General features: G+C 45.6%; 1 protein-coding gene across 8 annotated transcripts in view; it reads right to left on the bottom strand.

Annotated features, from left to right (window-relative positions):
* Positions 1-250: 250 nt before the first annotated feature.
* ST3GAL5 (ST3 beta-galactoside alpha-2,3-sialyltransferase 5) overlaps positions 251-18,464 on the bottom strand; it is a 49,151-nt gene continuing 30,937 nt past the window's right edge. For 3 of the 8 annotated variants that reach the window (XM_027622936.1, XM_027622941.1, XM_027622940.1), the window contains 4 exons: positions 11,286-11,629; positions 7,009-7,195; positions 5,073-5,231; positions 1,071-1,468 (listed from right to left, as the gene is read on the bottom strand). In XM_027622936.1, coding sequence (XP_027478737.1) covers positions 1,220-1,468; positions 5,073-5,231; positions 7,009-7,195; positions 11,286-11,629 — 939 coding nt within the window. In that variant the 3' untranslated portion in view covers positions 1,071-1,219. Of the gene's footprint in view, positions 1,469-5,072; positions 5,232-7,008; positions 7,196-7,679; positions 9,699-11,285; positions 11,630-13,015; positions 13,061-18,464 lie in introns of those variants that run through there. The other 5 variants (XM_027622935.1, XM_027622937.1, XM_027622938.1 and 2 more) reach the window with 5 other exon arrangements.

Here is an 18,464-nt window from a genome sequence, read left to right as displayed (position 1 = left end):
AAGAGACAGAAGCTGGAACAAGCCTGTGTTCCAGAAGGAAGTCACTGACACTTGACGTCTCTCGAAGAGTCCCGAGCTGTCTGGGGTGCGGCCCCTGGCAGGACGAGGCACCCCCCACTCTGTGGCTCACTGCCGGCATCCCCCACTGAAGTCTCCACCTAGCAGCATCCAAGGACATTCCAGGGAGATTACAGACTTTTTTTTAAGTGCTCAAATTAAGTAGACTATGAGAGCTCCTCAAAAGCTTTTGTTTTTTTTGACCAGCACACTGCCTGGTACACATTGCCAGGTAGGCATTAAAAAAAATTTCTTTTTAAATAGGCAATTTATAATACTGGGAGGATTTTATTTCAATGTTTCAGAAAACGTGACTATTATTGGAAAGGGTTTGTACTTCTACAACTCTGGAGATCGGAGAGTGTGTCCTCATTTTTATAAACCACCTCAGGCAGAGGAACACCTCCGATTAGGTAAATTTAAGTGCTTTGGAAGGGCAGTGAAAAAACTCAAGAAATTCAAGAATTGTCATCATTTCAGGGGAGAGAGTGGCTTCTGCAGCCCAGGGTGGCTTCATATATTCAGAGGACACAGGAAATGTCTTCTGTGTCCCTCCCCGGCCAGGGACAGCCAGGACGGGTCCCCTGGTTGATGGCTGCGAGGCTGGCAGAAGGCAGACCAACAGAGAGGGGCCGGGAACTTCTCCGACCAGCCCAGGCCACACGCAGCCGCACGGCCGACCCAGTACCCGTGGTGTGGCTACTGAGTACGTCATCCCGGAAGCTCCTCGGACATATGTCCCGCCCAACAGTGACAAGGAACCAGAATCTGGCATTCAGGGCTCTCATCGAAGGAGTGACCTCCATTCTCCTTCCACTCAATTACCTGGTATTCTCTGTGCTAAGTAGACATGGACAGAGTTTTTATAAATTAAATGACGTTCTGAAAATACAATAAAACATCATCACATACAAGTCTCTTTGAAAAGTCTTTCCAATTCAATTCTCAAAATTATCTTACAAAAATGTTGTGCAAAAACACTGACCTCAAATAAATAGGGGGGACAAAGTGGGAAGAGCGAAACTTGTTTTTCGTTTTTTAAATTAAAAGTTAAAAACACCAGCTGCACTTCAAAGGATTTGCAGGATGTAATGCATCAAGAAGGCTGTGAAAACCAGCCTTCAGAGTCAGAGTTGCATTGTCAGATGAGGTTGCTCTGTGTTCAGAATTCACAATGGATGCCTCCGCTGAGATCCTTCACCACGCCCTCTTTGACCAGCTTGAGGAGGAACCTGGTCTCCGTTGTCACATTATGCATGGTCTGAAAGTTCATGGCAGCCATGCAGAGATTGTCGAAGTAATGCAAAGGTGTTTTGGGTTGATTGAGGTCATATCCAAAGCCTGCCAAGCTGACTTCATCACACAGATGTGTGGCTAAGACAACAGCGATGACACCAATGGTGGGCACGTTCTGAAAAAGAGGAGACAAAACAAGGCTTAGCACCACTCACTGCTTTCTAAGTGCTACACATGCTCTGCTAAGTCACAGACGCTTGCCCTGGGCGCTGCGATGTTATACACCGCGTAGTTTTATGGGTCACAGAATTCCTGAAGTCTGAATCTAGACTCCAAAACAGGGTCTGTGATGTGAAAACCTCTTAACACACTTGGCAGGTCCTCTTACACCAAATGAGAAGGTGTTCTTTGTAAAACTTCTACCTCCTGGTCCTATACGTGATGACCAGAACTGCAAAGCAAGTCCATTTCCTTTCTTACACAACAGAAGTCTATAAGGTCTGCCCTGGAATTAGGAAAATCCCCAGGACCTTCCACCATCGCTCTTGGGACCTGCTTCTGGAGGCCGGCCCCTCCTTGCTGGCTCCCGGGGACAGTGTCGGCCTGAGAAGAGAGCACCCTCCGCTCCCACCAGCGAAGACCATGTTCACTTCTCACCTGAACTGCATCCCACCGCGGACCCTCATTTGCTTTTCTGGCAAATAATGCTTCCAGGCCATTTTCACACGTACGCTGCTATACCAGTTTCTGCCCACCCTCTGTGTGAGCAATTTTTAGGCCCAAATTAAGAGTTTCCACATTTGTTCCTTCTAAAATGTATCCTACTGACTGTGGCCTAAGGTGCCAAATGTCTGAACTGTTCTGGATTCTGATGACATCACCACTCCCTCCCTCGTGTCCGCTATCTCGCCACTTGCAAATCTGGAATCGCCACTTGCAAATCTGGAATCATGCTTTCTGGATCTCTGTCCCAGTCTTGAGCAAAAACAGCACACAGGGCAGAGAGAAATACAGAAAGACCTACAGTGGTCTAAGCACTCCCTGAAGGCCCCTGCTGATCTACTAATGACATTCTGTTATACAGTTTTTTATGTGTAAATGTGCCTTTTTTCATCCTACTTGAGTCTGTGGCTTCCAGAAACAACTCTCTTTGTCTGTCAACTCGAACAACAGTGAACCCTTCAGAGTTGACAGTTTAAGTGGATTAAGGAACCTCTACAGAACTCATTTGTTCAAAGCCACCTATGCTCCTTGATGTGTGGCATCTGTGTCACTCATCACTCGGTAAAAAGAAACTCAACAGTTACTGAAGACAAGAGAAATTAACCCAAAGAAAGATTTCTGCCTGTTCAGCCACAGGACCCAAAGAGTGTCCTGTCTTACCTGCAGCCAGCTCCGTACCTAGCATATCGGGAAGACTCAGTGTTTACAGAAGGAGTACAAGAAATCAGCTGCGCGTAGGGGCAATGTATGGAGAGAAACTCAGCAGCTATGAAAAACTGCTCAGAGCATGCTATCTCCAGAACACATCCCCTAAGATCACACCTCCTCAACTACCAGACTTCCCTCTCCGCTGGAAGGACGTGTCACCAGGCCTTCCTGACAACAAAATCCCAGTTTACTGTTTATTTCCAAGCTTTGCCCTAGGCATCTCTAGACACGCATTTTTACTTTTAAATAAAAACGGAATGGTATACATGCTCGGTAACTTGATTTTCTTGTTTATTACATTATGGAGGTGTTTCCATATCCATTTGTTTTTCTTCATCCTTTAACAGTCACAAAATACTGCATCAGCTTTATGTAATATGTTTAAATCATCCCCTAATGAGAAATGTTTAGGCCGTTTTTAAGTCCTTTGTTATTAACATTATGGTAAACATCCTAGAATAGCCACCTTTGCAGATTTCTCTTTTCTCTCTCTCTCTTTTTTAAAGATTTTATTTTTAACTAATCTCTACACCCGACGTGGGGCTCAAACTCACAATCCCAAGATCAGGAGTCACAAGCTCCACCACTTGAGCCAGCCAGGTGCCCCTCTAATTTTCTTATGATAAAATTTTTAGAGTAAAATTGCTGGGTCAAGACTATTCACATCCACATTTAAAGCTGATATATATACTGCCAAACTACCCTCCAACTTATAATTCTACCTGTATTCCTGCCAGGCAAGGACATTATCAAGCCTTTAAATCTCTGCTAAGGAAACAGGAAAAAATGTCATTGTGGCTCTAATTTACTTTTGATTATTGGTGAAGTTGAACATTTTATCATGTATTCCTTGGCTGTATTAATTTCTTCTTTTGTGAAATGTCTGTTCATATCTTTTCCCCATTTTTTTTTTATTGGCCCATCTTTTCTTTTTGATTTAATAAGATCTCCTTATACTTTAGGAGTATTTGCTATTATATATATGATAAAATTTCCCCTGCTTATTTTGTATTCTAACTTTGTTTCTGATATCTTTTGCTGTTCAGTAACTTCATATTTTATGTAATTAAATCTGCTAATTTTTTATAAAGGTTACTTTTTAAATAAGAATCTACCTACAGGGCGCCTGGGTGGCTCAGTTGGTTAAGCGTCTGCCTTCGGCTCAGGTCATGATCTCAGGGTCCTGGGATCCAGTCCTGCATTGGGCTCCCTGCTCCACGGGGAGCCTGCTTCTCCCTCTGCCTCTGTCCTCTTCTCTGTTCATGCTCTCTCTCTCAAATAAATAAATAAAATCTTAAACAAAAAGTTTGATTCATTGGGCAAACGGAAGAACCTGCTAATCTGCCTACTGGTTACTGGTTAACCATATCTAAGACTCTAATAACTCAATGTTTGTAAACTGTGACCCTGACAAGCTCCAGGTATATGCTAGGCAGTATCTCATGCCCCCAGTGTGAGCAGCACCCCACCCCCATTTCTAAATTCCTGGCTTTCCTTTATATATGGAGATTTTGCTTAAAAGTTTAAGAATGTGGTGCCTGGGTAGCGCAGGTGGTTTAGCATCCAACTCTTGATCTGAGCTCAGGTCTTGATCTCAGGGTCATGAGTTCAAGCCCCGCATTAAAAAAAAAAAAAAAAAGTTTAAGGATGATTTCCACTGCTTTTAAAAAAGTTATCTTTAAAGACACAGGCTTAGCTATTCGGCTCATAAAGAAACTGATAATAAAGGCATCACCACCCTCCTGGTGTTGGCACAGGGTTTGCAGGTAAAGAATTTCTATTGCAGTGAACGAACTAGAGAGAGCACAAAGGTTCTCAAGTTAGGCTACAAAATAAAATCACCCAGGGGACTTTGAAAATCCCAATATATAGACCACAGCAGAGAACAATTAAATAGAAAGTTTGGGATGGGACCCAAGGGTCAACTGAAAAGCACTGCTCTAGGGGGCGAACTTTACTTACCATCACCTATAAAGTGATGATAAATGTCAAGTCTGACCTGAGTGGCCCACTGAGTTAAAAATGTAAAGAACTTTCCAGACCACCAAAGTGCCTTTCACTCTGGAGTCCCAGAGTCAGAATACTTTAAATAATATCTCAGTGACCTAAATGTTAACATGTGGACTACACAAAAGAGATAAGTCACCAGGGGAAAAGCCAAGTAAACAATGAGGAGCCCTGAAATCAAGATGCAGAACAGCAAACACGCACGGGGCCTGTAATCAGTGACTACATTTCTACACTGGGAGATGCTTCTGGGGATACAGCTGAGCCTAAGTGAAATTTGTACAGAGATCTCCCTTCCAACACGGAGAAGAACAGTTAACTTTCAATTACAACAAAAATACCTTATCTCGGCCCCAGAACCTTGACTGGGGCTCTGAGTATTGAAGGATGTCAAAGGCAGTCTCTTTGATAATAACTGGATTCAAAATCCTGAAGTGTTTTGGCTGTAGTGGGATTTTTTCCGCCACCTGCTTCCAAAAGAAGAGCCGCACCCAAAATGGCTAAGGGAAGAAAGCAAGCAATCATTAGGCGGACTGAATAAAGTTATCATGCCATCAGAAGGCAGGAACGTGCACACCTGCTAAGCAGCCCAGAGCCGTGGGCACGACCCCAAATGGGCTGGGGTACTGCAGTCACTGAGATCAATGCCAGTCCGATGCCCCAGCTCAGAGTAGCAACCCCAAAGGACCTGACTTATGAAGGTGGCACTGGACAAGAAGAGGAACGGCAGAACCAGCTCTGGTTTGTTTGGGGAAGAAATTCCCCAGGGAATGACCTGAGAGGGGAAGCCTTTCTAAGACCGAAAGGCATCACTTGTCCCCGGGGAAGACCAGGCGAACAGATCCGATTTAAGGGTATTAAGGGCCATGAGTGCCCCACTTGGATCAGGCCCTCCCCCTGCATCCTCCCTCCACTGACTTGCTCTAGTTCCTAGTCCTGTGAAGTCTCCTGGTAACCGACTGTAAGTCATTTCCTATGTGCTTCATCTTCCAACTAGACCAACTTCTACCCAATGGAAAATCCAGATCATGATAAGCTATACAGAATCAGGCTTTGCAAACAGAAATTCTCCATCAGATGGTGCTTATGTGAAAAGTCTAATATATCCTATTAATTTTGCAGACAACTAGCTTTTATGTGTGTCTATAAACGTTGACAGTTGACCTCTGAAATTTATTTCAGCATAATGGGTGGGGCCATAAAGTAGTATGATCAATTATTACAACAAACAAAAGGGAGTTCATGAGGGCCATTTCCTCAACATCTGCCCCTCTGGAATTCTGTGAATTTCCTCCAACAAGGGGACTGCCAGCAGAGCATTTTTAGACAATCTCTTGGGGAATATTCCTCAGAGGTTTTATATATATATTCTTTTAAAAATCCTCAATAATGGTTTATATTCATCCAAGTAAGTCTAATTTCTGGATTAGCCAAAAGATATGTAAATTCAAGCCTGGTGAATAAGGTAGGTGATCAGTAATAACAATTTTGGTCCAAAACCTGATATTCTCATTAAGTAATGATTGCAATTAATCTTAAATTCTGAAAGTCATTCCCAACAAGGAATACTGATAGTTTCTACAAAGGCAGTAGCTATTTGAAAGACTACACAGGGGGCGCCTGGGTGGCTCAGTTGTTAAGCATCTGCCTTCAGCTCAGGTCATGATCCCAGTGTCCTGGGATCAAGCCCTGCATCAGGCTCCCTGCTCAGCGGGAAGTCTGCTTCTCCCTCTCCCACTCCCCCTGCTTGTGTTCCCTCTCTCGCTGTGTCTCTGTCAAAAAAATGAATAAAATCTTTAAAAAAAAAAAAAAAAAGAAAGACAACACAAAAGTACAATTGACCCTTGAATAATGTGGGGGTTGGGGCACCATCATCCCCTCCCCGAGTAACTGAAATCCACAGATAACTTCTGACTCCCCAAAAACATAACTACTAATAGCCTACTGCTGACCAGAGGCCTTACCGATAACATAAACAGTTAACACATTATTTTGTATATGTATTATATGTTGTATTCTTACAATAAAGCAAGCTAGAGAAAGGAAAACGTTATTAAGAAAATCATAAGGAACAGAAAATACCTTTACAGTACTGCACTGTATTTATCAAAAACAATCTGCGTACAAGTGGACCCATGCAGTTCAAACCCATGTTGTTCAGGGGTCAACCGTATACATTCCACTGTGTTTGTTTAAAAATAAAAGTCTGTAATTACAGTTAGAGACCCCTCCACTTTTTACGAAGGAACACTGGAGAGCTGAATTTCTAGTGCTTACCAGGGTTTCATTTTTTACCATTGCTTGAAGCCAGTTGAAGTCAACACTCTTAAATAAAACAGCAACAAACAAGTCATTGGAATAATATTCAAGGTCAGACAGTGGCGCGCCCTCTGGATAAGTCATCCTGATAGTAGTTTTATTACCAACATGCTCGGAATATCCCTCAACTGGTGCACTGTTTAACCTATTTAAATAAAAAGGACAAAGATGAATTGACAAAGCAAACCATCAACTACTGTATCACATCATACAAGATCTCTTTGTTGTGTCCCACACACGTTTATAGGGCTGGGAGTAAGCTGTGGGTTGGGAGTAAGGCCTCCCTCCCGGCAACCTCAAGTCCCCAAGGGACGCCCACACCTCCTCTCTGAATGTCAAGCAATTCCATCCAGTCCTACCATTTTAAGCCAACCCAAACATTATACTTCGGGCTTTCTCTGGGCATCAGTAATGTTTCCTCGAAAGCTTCCCGCTGTGCTCAGATATTAGGAGATCTTGCCAGAATTTCAGAAAGGTAATCAGAAAGGAAACCAGGAAACCAGGGCGAGGCAGACACAAACCACAATTATACTGACAGGGTTGGGACCAAGGAGGGCACTCGGCCCAGGTGCATCCTTAAAGCAAGGACTTGGGACACTTAAAACTGTTAGACCAACAAAGGCTCTTACCAGCGTGGTTGTTTTGGGGCAGATTCTAAGAACTCTTCTGAAAGCACTACCACTCACCCAGTTAAGAGTTTCGTAACCTCAAAGTCTGTTTGGTCCTTCCCCTATATTACCACACCTCTATCTCGGGTTTCTTCTCTATTCCACTGCCACTTCTAGATCTGATACCTACCCCTGGATTATCAAAAGATAATTATTACACATGACAACCAAATGCAAGGCGTGCCCCTGAGGCAGTTATCCCCCCCCCTTTCTTTTCTTTTTCAAAATAAAGGACATTATCAGGGTTGTTGGTGAAATCTGGATAAGGACTAGATAGGGCCTATATTTTCTCAGTGTTCATTTCCTAGTTCTGCACAATGTTCTGTGGTTCTACAGTTCTAGAACAGAATGTCCTTGTTCTTGGGAAATGCACACTGACTTATTTAAGGGTAAAGGGGCTTGATATTTGCAACTAACTATCAAAGGGTTCAGAAAAGAATAATCGTATATATAAAGAGAAAAACATAAAGCAATGTAATAAAGTTGGAGAATCTGGGGGAAGGGTGAATGGGCGGTTCTTTGTACTATTCTTGCAACTTTTCTGTTAAATTTGGAATTGTTCCAAACCTAAAAGTTACCCCCCAAAAGCTTCTTAACTGATATTCTCCCTCATCATCAGGCTAAGCCACCATTCCTCTGTCCCCAGCACTCAGTGGCCTCCCAGTGGCCATGCTCCCCAGTCTGGTGATCTGCAGGCCACCACTGGGCATCAGGCCACCTTGCAGCCCCTTCCCCACTCTCCCAGCCCCACTCTCCTTGTAGTGAGCAAAATGGAATCTCTCCTGTGAGGCAGGGGCCTGAGTCAAGCAATGACGCAAGCACGTAAGGTACTGCAGCTAGGAGAGACCAGCATCAGCTGACCCCCAGAATTGATAACAAGCAGAACCAGAGGAGGTCTGCGGGGGCCCAAGACCAATAAAATCCCTTTAAAAGGGGAAGGATTTTGGCAGCAAACTGTTAGACTCCTCAGACCTGACCCCTCTATGTCTGACCACTTGTAAAAGGCAACTGCCGCCGAAGGCTCTGCCCAAATGATCTCCGAGCAGAACCGAGAGGCTTCGCTGCTGGAACATCAGAAGCAGGAAGTGCTGAGAGCTGACGCGGACCAGACCGAGGCTTTATCTCAACTGCACCCCACAGACTGACTTCGCGTTTGGTTCGTTCACTTCCTGCACCCTTCTGTTAGCTTGTTTGTTGTGTGGTTTGTCTTCTCTCCTGCTTTGTGTGCTGTGTAAGAAGCCAAGTTTAACCACATGTGAATTATCATCGAGTCTGGAATCGTGAACCTGCTTTCTAATCGTGATTAACTTTGCTTTGTGACTGAATAAAGCTGACACTGGGGAAAGACACACTCGTGTGTGTGCCTCCAGAGCATGCTCCTGACACTCCTGCAATAGGGCAGGGCTCCACACCCGAGATCTCCCTGCCTGCCTCCTCCCTGGAGCGCCCAATGCCACTGTTCGGCAAGGCCCCCCCTTCTCTCCCACCACCTCTCCTCTGGCCCAGAGTGCGCACTGTTGGCACCCCTGGTTTCTCTCCGCTCCTCTTCCTGTATCAGTCACGTGCCGTTAGATGGGCACGGGGCCCCGTCTGCCTGCGCACACATCTTTCAGCTGCTCACACGGGGCCAGGGCTTAGATTCGGAAAGCCTCCGACCCTGCATTTGGACTGCTGGCATCTGGCCTGGACCCGGGGCCCTCTAGGGCCTCAACGTCTTCACTGGTGACACCAACAGAGATGGCTTCCCGGAGGAATGAGAACCTCTAAAGCACGTGACACAGTGTCTGGCACATGGAAAGCATCCAGTGAAAGGCAGTGGTTATAGCCTCCTTCACCCCAACCTTTACAGTCCTCATAGCCCAACCCCACTCCTACTCCTTCACCTTGTACCATTCCTGCTTTCTGGCCACTGGGGCCTACAGCACCCCTTTTACCTTTAAACTAGGCTCTTAACCTGTTTCTTCTATCTCTTGGCTCTTACAAAAATCTGGTTCTTTCCTACAAACCCCTTACGCCCCCCGCCCCCTCCTCCTGAGCCCCCACCTTCCTACACATTCTCCAAAAATAGGTGCTAACATTTATTGAGCAATTACCCCAAGCCCGGCACTAAATGTCTTACGCTAAGTTCTAAGGGCTTTACATCTGTGAACTCATTTTGTCTTCACGGTAAGCCGAGAAGATGCGTACTGTGACTGCCTCCAGATGAGGAAACGGAGGCACAGGAGAGTTAGGAAATTTGCCTGAGATCGCAGTGACTGGGGACAAAGGCATTATGTGAACACATCACGTTTAGGCTCAAAATATCTGAAATGGATCTTGTCATCCTCCCTCACTAACCTGAGATTTTCCCCAACTACTCCCATTTCTGACAGCAGTTCCATTAACGTCTGAGACCCCCAGACTAGAAATCCTGGTGTCCTCCGACGTTAACTGTCAGGCTGTCAGAAAGTCCTGTAATTTACTTTCTCAGTATACCTCTTGGAAACACATTAGTCTCCATTTCCACCTTCTCCGCCTCTGAGGTCCCCACACACTGCATGCACTGACCACAACCTCAAAACCCAGTCCCCGGCTCTAGCCTCTCCTGCCTTCAGTCAAACTCACACACTCCTGCTGAACAAATGTGATGGAAGACCCAGCACGTGCTGTACTCCTGGTTCTGCACTTCCTTCTGATAGGGAGAATTGATTAAAATGCCTAAAGAGCCTTAAAAACAATCGAATATCTTTAAGCCAACAATTCTAAGGATTCTTAGAATTATTTCCAAGGAAATAATCAGAGATAAAGTCATAAGTATGAGATATGCAAGGCATTTTCACAATAACAAAGAAACTGAAAAATTCAAAATATCCAGCAATAGAAGGACACTATAGAAATCACTTATGATACTCTCATTTAAAGGACTGCTAAGCACTTGGAAGAGTTAATTTTCCAAGAAATATTTAATGGCCTCAGAAACTGTTCATAATATTATGTTCAAAAAGCAAAACACTTGATAAGAATATAAATGCACTCATTAGTATGTGTATAGAACAAAAGTGGAAAAAACACAGCAAATTAATAGCAGTTGGTTATCTGGGCTCCGAGGGGTTATTTTCTTCCTTACATTTTTCTGTATTTTTTTAATCTTCAAGAATGAACATATTTTGCTTTTATAAGGAAAATAATTTTTAGCCAGTGAAACCAAAAAGAATCTAGGATGAGTGGAGTTCAGGCTGTGTGCGTCCTAGATCCCCGCCGGCCCTGTCTTGTGGGACGCATCCACACCTAGCCCTGCTCCCGGAAGCCAGGCATCCCACCAACTCACTGCCCCCCCAACACCGCGTGTGCCTCTTGGTCCTGCCTAGCTCAGGCTTCCTCCTGAATCTAGCCAGCCTTCCAAACCTCACCTCCTCTGCAATTAGGGTCAGTGTGGCACAGTTTGGGGCATCCAATCATTTCGTGTTTTTGTTCCAACATCTCAAGCAGTAAGCCCCCTGCAGGCACTCACTCCCCGTGTCCCTTGCTGCTGCTGGTTCAACGAGGACCAACAGCAGTGAGGTAAACTCTGGAGGTGAACCCATGTACCTTATCACAACATCGAACTGGTTCAGGGCATGGCCCAGCACCAGTCCGTGGAGTATTCCACCGCTTCCGATAACCACACAACGCCTACAGCTCTTGGCTCTCAAGTGTTCAGGCAGGTCATGCTCAGGCAGTATTTCCAAGAGGGTCTGGACTTGACTGGAGAACTTCCGGAATCCAAAAGGAGGATCGTACTTGTACTCGGCTTCCTTCACTTCGGGGGCCTCCTTCACGAAAGGCGGTAAGTCCGGGTTGTACCTGTGCTCAAACAACTGCGTCATCAACTTCTTCGCAAACTTGGGTCGGCACTCCTTTTGCAAGACTTGCTGAGCATATTTCTGAGCTCGCTGGAATGAAATCACACCAATCTGAGTTGGAGAAACTCTCAGGCATTAGAAATATCCTCTTACAGACGACACTGTGTCCTGTGATGTCTGACAGAGCTCCCTGTTGAGTCCTGTCTTTCAGCATAAAATGTCTGCTTTTTTAGAGCTAACTGATGCTCAGAAACGTAAAGAAATAACCAGGGAGATAAACTCAACAAGAATATTTACTTCATTATACAAGGAAAGCATGTCTTTGTACCCCCACCTCCTACCCCTAGCCTAAGGTTGTTCTCCAAATAAATTTGGGGTGAGATATGTACTTTGAAGTCGCTCACATTTTATAAAACCCGTCACATGCTACCACATGGATGAACCTGAGAACACTGTACTAAGTGAAATACGCCAGTCACAAAAGGACTGTCTGACTGCACTTATGTAAAGTCTCTAAAGTACTAAAATTCATAGAAACAGGAAGTAGAATGGTGGTTGTCAGGGACTGGGCAGGGCAGGGACAAATGGGGAGATGCTGTTTAATGGGTCCAGAGTTTCGGTTCTGCAAGATGTAAAAGTGCTAGAAATCTGTTTCACAGCAATGTGAATACACTTAACAGGGCCAAACTGCATATTAAAATATAGTTGAGATGGTAAGTTTTATGTGTTTTGCTTTTTTTTTTTTACCATAATTTAATAAAATTTCGTATTTCAGGTTCTTATCTAGCAGGATGAGAAACAGGCTGATTTATCAGTTGGGCAATGAGCTTCATAGAGTCTGGAATGCAAGTTATTCTAAATGTAATCAGGCACAATGTCATGTCAACATAGGAGTGGCCTTGGTTTTGCATACGATTTTCCCTGCACATTAATGCTTTGCCTCCACAAGGAACGGCCACTGTAGGCCAAGTACAGTGGTCCAGCTGAATGGAGCGCCCCTCGGAGGGACACGGTCCAAAGGCCCACTTGCCCCCGGCTTCCTCCTGGCTCAGTGTGGCCAGATGCTGCTCACAACCGCTTGGCCAGCAGTTCTCCCTCATCGTTGTGCTTTCTGCCCCGATCGCCACACTCAGCACCGCTGGCCCTGCCTTCCCCGTCCTCCCACCAGGCTATCTTCGCACACGCGCACGTACCCATGCGTGCGTGTCTGTGTGGATGAAGTCCCAGAGTTCCTGCGGTATTTATTTTTAGGACTGAATGTGTCTTTTAAACCATGTCTACACTACAGTGAGAATTATTATTGTTACATATTATTTTAAATGTACGCCCCAACTATGTTTTTCCTCAAAGTTTTATTATTTTTATGGTCTGGTTTTTGAATAATGAATATTTTTGTAGGAAAACACCTAGCTTATTATAGCAGAAGGCCCCCTGCTCCTCCCTTTTTAAGTTACAGCTTCAAAGAGTTATCAGTACCTGGTAAGAGCACACTGTCTGCATCTTGAGGACGTGGCTCCGTTTCTGAAAAGAGGAACCGATACTCTCTGAGCACAGATGAGGCTGCAGACACCATACACAGTCACAGTCTGGGTCTCCCGTCACCGAATCTCCCACACTTTAAAATATGGCCATTAGTCTCTTCACTTTGTGGGCTCAAGGGGGCATAACCAGTTAGAGGGCTGAGCTGGCGTGCTAACCCAGTCTGATGACTTCCCGAACGCCTAAAACCACAGCCTCTGTCTACACAGAGCAGCACACAAACACCACCACAGAGAACAAGAGTTTAAATACGAACCGGTATCTTCGTGAGAGATCAGTGGGAAAGCCCCGCAAGGACCAGTCGTGACCCTGAGCAGCACCAGAACGGAAGGCCTGCCAAGCCCATGTCACTCTGCAGCCCGCAGAGCCTCACTGCCCCGTCAGTGGGGGCAGGGTGAGCAGACAGGCCACCCACACCACACACGTCTGCCCCAGACCCGAGGGCTGAAGGTTATGAACAGCAAGTCGTATAGAACAAGAGGTTGAATCTTTCGCTATAGAACGACATGTCAAGCATCTGGTGTTGCAGATCTCCTAGGACAGAAATGAACGTCTGAGAAGTGCCCGGAGGAACCCAGAGCAGCTTCGGGATCGATGCATGACTGGAAAGACAAGTAGGTGATTGAGCCAGAAACCTTGGCTCAGCTCTCCTGGGCTGCCAAATTTCCTCTTTAGAAGTTTCACTTGGAAGGAGGGAAATTTCATTCCATTTCCATTCTGGCAAAGAGCTCCATTTCAGGCTTCAAACTTAATTTTCTAGGCTGGGAGCAGAGCACAAGGCTTAGTAATCACCCTCTGACCATGACTCTCTCACAGCGAGGTGCAATACATCGATCCGGGGGAACGAGTGTTTGAAACACCACTGGAACCATCTACGGCGACAGCAATTCCTTTTCTCCTTCTGTTTCACCTCATTTAGAGACATGTAACAAGCCCTGAGAAAGCCCCGGGGAGCGTTTCTTCTAACCAGAAGCTGGTCCAGCCTCTCCCCTGACTCCTCCATGCCTTGAAAGCCTGGGGAGGAGAAGCTCGCCTCACGGAGCCATGACAAAGAAAGGACTGTGACCCTTCTCTTCCCCCTGCTGCAGAAAGCTCCAACGCTGGAAGCCGAAGCAGGCCGGAGAGGAAGGACACGGAGGGGTCTGGGTGGCATCCATCCAGGGTGAGGGCCACGGGGGAGCAGAGAACCAGAGACTCTTGCAAAGATACAGGAACTCCCATTTCTCTCAAACCAAGGCATGGAAACGAGGGCTTCGGTTTTTACAAGCCTTCCAGGCTGAGCTTTCTGGCTGCCCACAACTAAGAATAAACAGACAGCTGGTAGTTCCAATTGTCAGTGAGGTGGCCGTTTGACATGGGAAACCACCATGTGACAATTCACTGAAGGGTGTTTAAAAAAACCCAAGTAATTCTCCTCGGCAAAGTCTCCACTTTCGTTTCTACTGCATAACTTTTAGGACAGTACTTCTCAGAAATATAAGTAAATGGCATAATTCTTCGTAAAAGGCAACGTTCTCTTTTCCTTCTTTAAATACAGGACAGGGCACTGCACTGAGGCTGAGGCAGAGTTTGGGGGCTGGAACTAACCAAACCGGGGTGGGCGCCCGACTCAGCCACAGGCCACGTGAACGGAGGGCATGAGTTAGGTCTGGGAAAGGCCGCTCCTGCTCTCCTCCTCACGGGCCCATTCTGCCACCCCCCACATTCTGCACTGTGCCCGAGACGTCACGTGAAGAATGGATACCATCACAGAACAGCGACCGCGGGCAAAGCTACTGCCACCCCGAACTCACGTTCAAGTTAACCATCCGGAACCTTCCCCTGGCTACCAGCGGGGCAAAATCTGAATAACCAAGTCACAGAAAGAACACCACAGTAACAACTCAAGCAGTCAGGGGCGGCCGGGGACTGGTGGCTGAGGGTGGGGACAGACTACAACGGGTGAGGGAACTCACTTGGGTGAAGGACGGAATGTTCTAAAATTGGACTGGGGTGATGGGGGTGTAACTGTAAACGCACGGATGCTATCAAACTGTATGCTTAGAAGGAGTAAATCTTATGGTGCGTATACTTTGTCGTGGTAAATGGTTAGGAAAAAACAATCAGAAGACCTGGATGCTGCATCCAGTTCTAGATCTATTAACCAGCAGTGTAGCCTTGACTAAAGCATCCAGCCCTAGGTCAAAGCTTCAGTTCCCTCATCTCTGACATTCGAGGATGGTCTGGGGCAAAGGGCTGGTGCCGAGGACAGGAAAGAACTGGTCTAGAGGTACAGGCGCCTGGACTAAAAACTCAGCCCAGGTCGCTCTGCTTACCTTGGCTACGTGAGTGTAGATCTGCAGAGTCAGAGGGAAGTAAATTTGGCCATAATTAACTACACTGCATAAAATGCAGTCCCCTGGGTGGTATGCGGTTTTTAGCTGAGAAGAGAGAGGGCCTAGTTCAAACTGTTGCGACCACGTGGCCCAAACCTAAACTGACAGGAATGTGCCCTCGCCTCTCTTCCAACATCTTTTAAATGCAATTTCACATCTGAAATGCGCTTTCAAAGTATCTAGATCCTGGCAGAGACCACTGTTAGTCTTTTTAAAGAAATGGCACATTAGGGGGCATCTTTAAATAGAAAAGACAAAATCCACAACCACCACGGCCACACTTCTGCTGCTGTATTAACACAGGCCGGGTCCAGCACAACCAGACAATGCTCAGACTCCCACAGGGTCAGCAGGGTCCCCCTAACATGGCAAGCTGCTGAATATCCTCAGCAGAGCTAACAGGGCCTCATGGCTTTGAGGCCCTCTTCTGCTAACCTACATCCACAACAATTCAGATCTGTCTACACGCTCTTGGTGATAAAGACCAATCTCCACCAACAGCCTGGAGACAGGGTCTTCTTTGAAGAGAGCTCAAACCACCTCACAGCCATTCAGAACACCAGGACCACACCGGCCAGCTTCTGTGGCCGTTTCCTCTACTCTGGGGACTTGAGAGAGAGTTTCTGATTTTGCTTTAATGAAACATGACCAGATATCAAATTTGGGACCTGGTGAGTGTGGCATTCAAGGCCTTTCCCTCTTTGGTCCTGGCTCATTTTCAGTCTTCCATCCTGCTGTTCCCCACCCCAATCCTCAGTGATATCCAACTCTCGATGTACGCCTAGTTTGCAAAGCCCTGGAGGGCACATGCTTTCTGCACACACTGCTCCCTCGGCCTGGAATGAAGCAGGACAACCTGTCAGGACCACTGTGAAAAGTGGGGCATTCTGACAGTGTCAACAGTGTGAAAAAGCTATAAAAAAAGTCTCAAGTAAAAAGATAAAAAGCACCCCTAATTCCACCGCGGTTACAGCAGACTTTCATTTTCTGCTTTATTCATTTCTGAGCTGACCAAGGCTTTCACAAACACGTTTGACTTGTATCACTACCCCCTGATTCTTTCCTCTTTCTCTACAAACTACAGGGGACTTTCGACTTTATTCATTTCTGTATCATCTGGTTTTGCACTTACTTTTGTGACTGGAAAAAATAATAATCTTTTAGACATCTTTTAGAATTGGGTTGATGTGGCAGTCACTGTGGGCTGCCTACTGGGTCTCCATTTCCCCGCTCCTTCTTAGGGAACCGTAGTTTTGTGCAGGAAGCTAACAGCCCTGCTCCAGGCGGGCAGTGGGGCCTAGAAGGCTGACCTTGCCCATCAGATACTCCCATCCCCCTTGTCAGGGACTGGTTAGGAATCCTCACTGCAACCAATCAGGGCAGGGCACTGGCAGCCCTGAGAGACTGTTATTGGTCCCACAGTGAACTTAGGTTTTGAAACTGGCGCCATCAGCCTAAATGGAGGACTCCTATTTCATGGTTTAGGGGAAAGGGGATGGCGAGATTCTTTTTTTTTCCTGTCTACTATCCACTGGTGGATATGAGGAGAGTTGAACAGAAACTATCTGACCTATTCCTTGAAGGGATATTAAACTTAATGTACATTACTGAAAATACTCAAAGAATTGCCTGTTATTTAACTGTGGCTTTTCTATTCAATCGGAGTTCAGAGATGAGACACCACACCATGGTTCAGTAATATCTCCCCTCCCTCTGGAGTTGAATATACCTAGGTACATATTCATTAACACAAAATGTTAGCACACAATCCCCATCTCCCAAGGGCTTGCTGAAAGGACAAGTGGGAAAGAGTTAAAATATTGCAGGGTTAAGTGTTAGGATTAAGGTATGAAGGCGCTTCTAGAAGACAGAGTAGGATGATCAGAGAAGGCTTCTTAGAAAAGGTAACTTCTGAGCTGAGAGTTGATGTAAAAGATAAGGAGCAGAGAGGCCAAGGGAGGGAAGGGCTCCAGGCAGTGAAGTTAGAAAGAATAGAGCAAACATAGGGGAAAGTCTTTTCAACAAATCGTGCCAGGAAAACTGGATACCACTTTCTAAAGAAAAAGGCTGGACCCCAACCTCCCACCACATACAAAAACTAACTCAAAATAAATTAAAGGCCTACAGTTAAGAGCTAAAACTATAAAACTCTCAGAAGAAAACACAGGCTTAGGCAATGATTTCTTAGATATGACATCAAAAGCACAAGGAACAAAGAGGAAAAAGAGATAAACTGGACTTCACCAAAATTAGAAAATTTTGTGCTTAAAAAAAAAAGAAACTTTTGTGCTGAAAATGACACCATCAAGAAAGTGAAAAGACAATTCACAAAATGGGTGAAAATACTCGCAAGCCATATATCTGATTAAGGGACCAGTAGCCAGAATATATGGAGAACTATTACAACTCAGTAATATGAAGACAAATAGCCAAATGAAAAACTGGACAAAGAACTTGAATAGACATTTCTCCTTAGAAGACATACAAATGGCCAATGAGCACACACAAAAAGAGGCTCATCATTAGTTACCAGGGAAATACAAATGAAAACCATAATGAGGAAGAAAGAAAGAAGCTCGACCAAGGGGTTGTGAAGGGATTTAGCGCCGGGTACCAGCAGCGCTGGGCGGCAACAGGAGGCTGAAGAGCCTGGCGGGAATGAAGGCACAAAGAGTCCCACAGGCCAGACTCAGAAGTCTGGATTTTCTAAAGGTAACGGGAACAAATCAGAGTTTGAAACCAGGACGCACCGTACTGGATTCAATTTTTGGAAATACTACTACCACCATAGTGGGGCATGCCTGGATGCAGAAAGGCGGGTAAGGAGACATGAAACTGGGGCAACGGGTGGGAGCAGAGGAACTGGAGCATTATTCCTGCTCCCAGAATCCCAGAAACTATTTTTATAAACACCATCCTTGTTTTCAAATAACTTCTATTTTGGATGAGACAACAAAACACTTAGGTAAACTACTGTATCAGATGGAGTTTCAAAGTACGGTTGAGGTGCA

This window comes from Zalophus californianus, chromosome 8 (genome assembly GCF_009762305.2).
Source record: "Zalophus californianus isolate mZalCal1 chromosome 8, mZalCal1.pri.v2, whole genome shotgun sequence".
NCBI lineage: Eukaryota > Metazoa > Chordata > Mammalia > Carnivora > Otariidae > Zalophus > Zalophus californianus.
This window is presented reverse-complemented; position numbering and strand designations above follow the sequence as displayed.